Here is a 5,429-nt window from a genome sequence, read left to right as displayed (position 1 = left end):
AACACTGGGGGTTCTGTAGTGGACATGGTGAAGTCCTTGTCCTCATAGATTGTAGACAAGTGTGGAAGACAGAGAATAAATAGGGAGAAATAAGACAGTTTCAGATGCAGGGAAGCATTATGAAGAAAATAAAACCGGACAGTGTCAGAATGTCTACTTGGAGGAGGAGTGAGCTTTTGGGGGTGAGGAGAGCACCAAGAAGGAAGCAACCAGAGAAGATATGGGCGAAGTCAGTGCCGAGACCCTGAGAACAAGTGTGGTGTCCACAAAGGAGACCTGGGGGCTGTGAAGCTGGAAGTGGGCAAGGGCTGGATCATGTCATGCACGGTGGGCACAGGAAGTCAGGTGAACTCCTTTCTCAACATAGACAGGAAGCTGTAGAAGGGTCAGAGCGAGATCTGATTTAAGAATGTGCTGCTCTGGCTGCTGGGTTAGAGAGGAGAGTGACATAGGGCCCTGCTGAGAGGACCCAAAGGCCGATGCTTTGGGACTGGAGATACCTGCTTTGCCGTGAAGAGGCAGGGAGACACCAGCGGAAGCAGGCTGAGGACAGGGTCAGGGAGAAAGAAGGCGCAGACCAGGTTTGAGGGTGTTGCAGTCCTCCACTGCTTTCTAAAAGACATCCAGGGCCAGGGATTTAGCTCAGTGGTTCTGCTGCCTGCCTCGAAAGCGCAAGGTCTCAAGTTCAATCCCCGGTACCAAAAAATTTTTTTAAATTAAAAAAAAAAAAAAAAAAGACATCCAAGGTGTCCGGGGATTTAGCTCAGTGGTTCCAGCACCTACCTTGCAAGCACAAGGTCCCGAGTTCAATCCCCGGTACCAAAAAAAAAGATATCCAAGGCTTAATGGCCTAAAACAGTGACAATGTTCACTCTGCTCACAGATCTGCAGGACCCGAGGGGACAGGGCCTGCTCTACCTGGTGTCAGCTGTGGTGCCTCCACATCTCTCTCATGCCTAGTGACTGTGTTCCTCGGGAAGGTCCTGACACAGGCAGGCAGAAGCCTATCCTGTTTTTGTTTTTGTTTTTTCAGTCCTAAGGATTGAACCTAGAGCCTTTACATTGAACTACATCCCCAGCCCTTTTAAAAATTTTTATTATGAGACAGGGTCTCACTAAACCATTAAGTTTCCTAGGGCTCACATTTTTGATTCTCCTGCCTCAGCCTCCCAAGTGTTGGAGTTACAGGAGTGCCCCACCACACACTTGCTGTGTTGTTTTAATACAGGTGACACTAAAGCCGGCTGGAATGCGGGTGGGAATGCCCCGTTAGAGAGGAATAAATGCAGGCTGCCTGGCACAAAAGGCATCGAGGGGAATGAAGCCCTTGAGGAGGAACATGTGCTGGAAACTGGAAAACGAAAAGCTAAGATTTAAGGGAGCTTTGGATACTGGGCTGGGGACCCAACTGCCCCCGGGACTGGTTTCCCGTCAGAGACCCCCATGTCTCACTAACCATGTGCAGGGCTGAGGCCCCGGTCACCTCCAGGTTCTACTCTTCGTGCCGGGAGTTGGTCCCCTTCCTGTCTAACATCAGACTGTCTGTGTCCCCAGGATGGGCCTCTGTGGAGCTGCCCAGTTCCCACCACAGGGCGGGCAAGAATGCAATGGGCTGGTCCCTGCTGTCATCCCTGTGTCCCTCACTCTGCTCTCTGCCTGTCTCTTACTCCTTTGGTTGGCAGGCCTCAGGGGAGAGCCTGACCCCATGGGGAGCTCAGCCCTGCAAGGGAATCTCTTAATGGCCTTAGGGCAGCTTAGCTGCAGGCGGGCACCCTCTCCCTGTCCCCTCCACATTACCCCCGGCATTCAGGCATTCAGTCGCCAGGGGAGAGAGAAAAGGCCGGACCAGCAGAGGAGAGACACACAGAGCCCTGGTCCAAGGAATCAGGGAGCAGAAGCCCCTAGGAGACAGTCTCTGTCCCTCCACATCCCCGGGCCAAGATGGGGCAGCAGTTCAGCTGGGGAGAGGTGGAGGCCGGAGAGATGGATGTGGCCGAGCTCCAGGAGCGGTACCAGAGGTTCGTGGTGGAGCGTGTTCCAGGGTCACGCTCTTCACGCACGAGTTCAAGCACCTCTTCAAGGTCACTGGCAATGAGGGTGCCAGCCAGTATGTGGAGGGCATGTTCCGGGCCTTTGACAAGAATGGGGTATGGCTCGCTGGAGGGACCTGTGGCCAGGCCACCTGGTGTCCATCCCATCCCTACATTGCTCTTTCCCAAACTCCTCCCGTCCTGTCATGCTGTCCTTGCTCCCCGCCTCCTCTTCCCTGTGGCTGGCGGTAGCGGTGAGCAGGCTTGGGTCCTCTGTGGGGTCTGCAGCCCAAGGGCTTGCCTCTCGAACCCACCAGTCACTCAGCAAAGTGGGAGGAGCTGTGAGTTCCCGTTCCTCACCCCTCGCTGGGTCCTGCCCATGGAGACTGGGCGGGTCTTCCTGTCATGAGTGTAGAGGAGCAGAGTGGAGGGATTGTTGGAAAAGTGCTTTCCCACTCTGGGATTCACAAAGTCAAGCCAACCTCGGGGTTTCCTGAAACCTTCTAGTGGCATCTGCAGCTAAGACACTAACTTCTGGGGAAATGTGTGAATTCAGCTCAATGAAAACCCTCTGGTCATCCCAGTTTACCCAGCCTAGGCCCCTACAGTCCTTTAGGTTTTGCCTCCAGTTCCTATTTCCATCCAGCACTTTGAGGGTGTGGGTTGGACCCCAGGGTTAATCTGGAGAACCCCGGAAAGCCACTCAGGTCTGCTGCTGGCCCCATCAGGAAGGGAGGGCAGCCACCATCTTCGGTGCCACAGAACGGCACAGAACCACCTGTGGAGATGGATCCTGTCAGCCGCCCCAGGGCTCAGAGCCCCCTTTCCTCCCCTCAGCCCCTCCCCAGGCTGCAGCCCTGTGTGGGATGGAGCAGCAAAAACCAGGGCAAAAGAAAGGAAACCGATATGCCCAAGGCTATATGCTCAGGTGCTCCCACCTTATCCTTACCTTAGGAGCTGAGGGTGGGGGCAATTAAGATTAAAAAATGATGTTTGGTGGGTTTTTTGTTTGTTTTTTTGAGACAGGATCATGCTAAGTAGCCCAGGGTGGTCTCGAACTCAGCAATCTTCCTGCCTCAGCCTCCCAAGCGCTGGGATTACAGGCTTGTGCCACTATGCCCACCCGGTTCCCAAATTGGATAGTTTTCTAATGTCACCGCCCTCTCTGACCATTAGCCGGCATCCTGCAGTGAGGCAGAGCTTCTGGACGGTGTTCCCTTCCTCTGCCGGCCTCTGAGCCTTCTCTTTCTACTTAGTCTCTGTCTCCAAATCCACACTCACGCCACTCCTCACCTGGGTGCAATCTTTCTATCAGGGAGTTTCATTTCTGGACAAGTTCATAGGTCTAGCCAGGTGGCACATGCCTGCCATCCCAGCATTCAGGAGGCTGACACAAGAGGATCACTGCAAGGCCAGCGTGGGCTACATAGTGAGTTCAAGGCCAGCCTGAACTATATAGTGAGACCTCGTCAAAAAAAGAAAGAAAGATGCCGGGGATTTAGCTCAGTGGTTCCATTGCTTGCCTTGGAAGCACAAGGACCTGAATTCGATCCATGGTACAAAAAAAAGAAAGGAAGGAAGGGAGGGAGGGAGGGAGGGAGGAAGGGAAGGAGGGAGGGAAGGGAAGGAATAGACCTTGAGTGGGGAGCCGAAGTCTCTGACTCGATGACCTGGAGGAACGGTGCAGCTTAAGGCTCTGTGCGCAGCTGGACAGTGGCGCACATGGTGCCCCAGCGCTGAGCCCACCTCACCCCCACAGGACAATACCATCGCCTTCCTGGAGCAGGTGGCGGCCCTGAACCTTGTGCTGTGGGGCTCTCTGGAGCACAAGCTCCGGTGGACCTTCAAGGTCTACGACAAGGACCGCAATGGCTGCATCGACCACCTGGAGCTGCGGGACATCGTGGAGGTGCGGGGCTGGGTGGGGCAGGGTTCGGCCCGCCTGAGGGCGGTTGCTGAGGACTTGGATCTGGTGGCAGCCTGGAGCCGGCCTGGGGTGTGGCTCTGGGGACAGGGCCCTGGGTAGGGGTGGGGCTGGCTGGGTCAGAACCACTGCTTCCCTCCTTATAGTCCATTTACAAGCTAAAGAAAGCCTGCTGAGCAGAGGCAGCCAAGGGCTGCTCACGCCCGAGGAGGTGGTGGACAGGATTTTCCCCCTGGTGGACCAGAATGGGGACGGCGAGAGGCCGGGCAGGGGTGGGCTGACTGCTCTGCTCCTCCCCAGGGCCTGGGAGCGCCTGTGTGCGAGGCCCCCACTTCCTGACACCAAACCCCTCATTGTGAGCTAGCGGAGGGGAGGGTGGCGTGAAATAGCAAAGGGCACCACCGGCATTGGCATTGTCGACCCTGGGGCCACGGATAGGGGGCCAGGCATGCGGAGAATTCAGGGACTGTTGGCCTCAGCCTGGTCTCCATGAGGGCACGGTGGGGAGGCTGAGGGTGGCCAGGAGGACTGATGGGGTTGTGTGGAAGAGCCAGGCAGGTGTTCGGTGTGGTGGTGCACATCTAGGAAGGCCGAGGCAGGGATCACATAGGCCAGCCTGGGCAGTCGAGCAAGACCCTGTCTCAAAAATTAGAAAATAAAACAGCTGTGGTGGCGAACGCCTGTAATCCTAGCACTAAGGGAGGCTGAGGCAGGAGGATCAACTGGGTTGAGGCCAGCCTGAACTACATAGTGAGACCTTGTCTCAAAAAAATGTATTTTTTGTTTTGTTTTGTTTTGTTTTGTTTTGGTACCAGGGATGGGACTTGGGTCCTTGCACTTGCGCATCAGGCAACGAAACCACTGAGCTAAATTCCCGGCCCCCAAAAATTTTTTTAGGGCCAGGGATTTAGCTCTGGTTCCGGTGCCTGCCTTGCAAGTGCAAGGTCCTGAGTTCAATCCCTGGTACCAAAAAAAAAAAAAAGTTTTAATAAAAAAGGGCTGGGAATGTAGCTCAGCGCAAAGGCCCTGGGTTCAGGCCCCAATACCACCACCAGAAAAAAAAAAACAAAAACAGATCCAGGCAGGGGAGACCTCCTTTATATCTTCTTGGGAGTCTCAGCATGTCAGAGGTGTTGTGGGCCAATTCACCTGTGGAGAAAGCCCTGGGCTCCAGGGGGCTCCTGGGAAATCCGAGGGTGGACCAAGCACTCGGAGACTGCAGACTGGTGTGCAGAGGAGCTGCAGGTGGATCCCCAGAGAGGAGGTCTCTACCTGTCCTGCCCCTGCCCCTGCCCCTGCCCCAGCCCCGGTCTTCCCAGCTTCGGTGACCATCCGCCCCCCTCCCAGGCCAGCTGTCCCTGGACAAGTTCATCGAAGGCACCCGTCGCGACCAGTGGGTGATGAAGATGTTGCAAATAGACGTGAACCCCGGCGGCTGGATCAGCCAGCAGAGGCAGAAAACTGCCGTGTTCTGA

At 55.4% G+C, this 5,429-nt stretch overlaps 1 protein-coding gene across 1 annotated transcript; it reads left to right on the top strand.

Moving 5' to 3' along the window:
- The first annotated feature begins 1,862 nt into the window (after positions 1 to 1,862).
- Positions 1,863 to 5,429, top strand: Guca1b (guanylate cyclase activator 1B). The gene is given in 6 exon segments (XM_004846576.2): positions 1,863 to 2,031; positions 2,034 to 2,147; positions 3,790 to 3,939; positions 4,101 to 4,143; positions 4,146 to 4,208; positions 5,302 to 5,429. Coding segments are annotated over 6 exon segments (588 nt in total). The 5' UTR covers positions 1,863 to 1,941.

This window comes from Heterocephalus glaber, unplaced genomic scaffold (assembly GCF_053883595.1).
Source record: "Heterocephalus glaber isolate CG9 unplaced genomic scaffold, H.glaber_assembly_v1.0 deba00001497, whole genome shotgun sequence".
Classification (NCBI taxonomy): Eukaryota; Metazoa; Chordata; class Mammalia; order Rodentia; family Bathyergidae; genus Heterocephalus; species Heterocephalus glaber.
The sequence above is the reverse complement of the archived record's forward strand: the minus strand, read 5'-3'. Positions and strand labels throughout refer to the sequence as shown.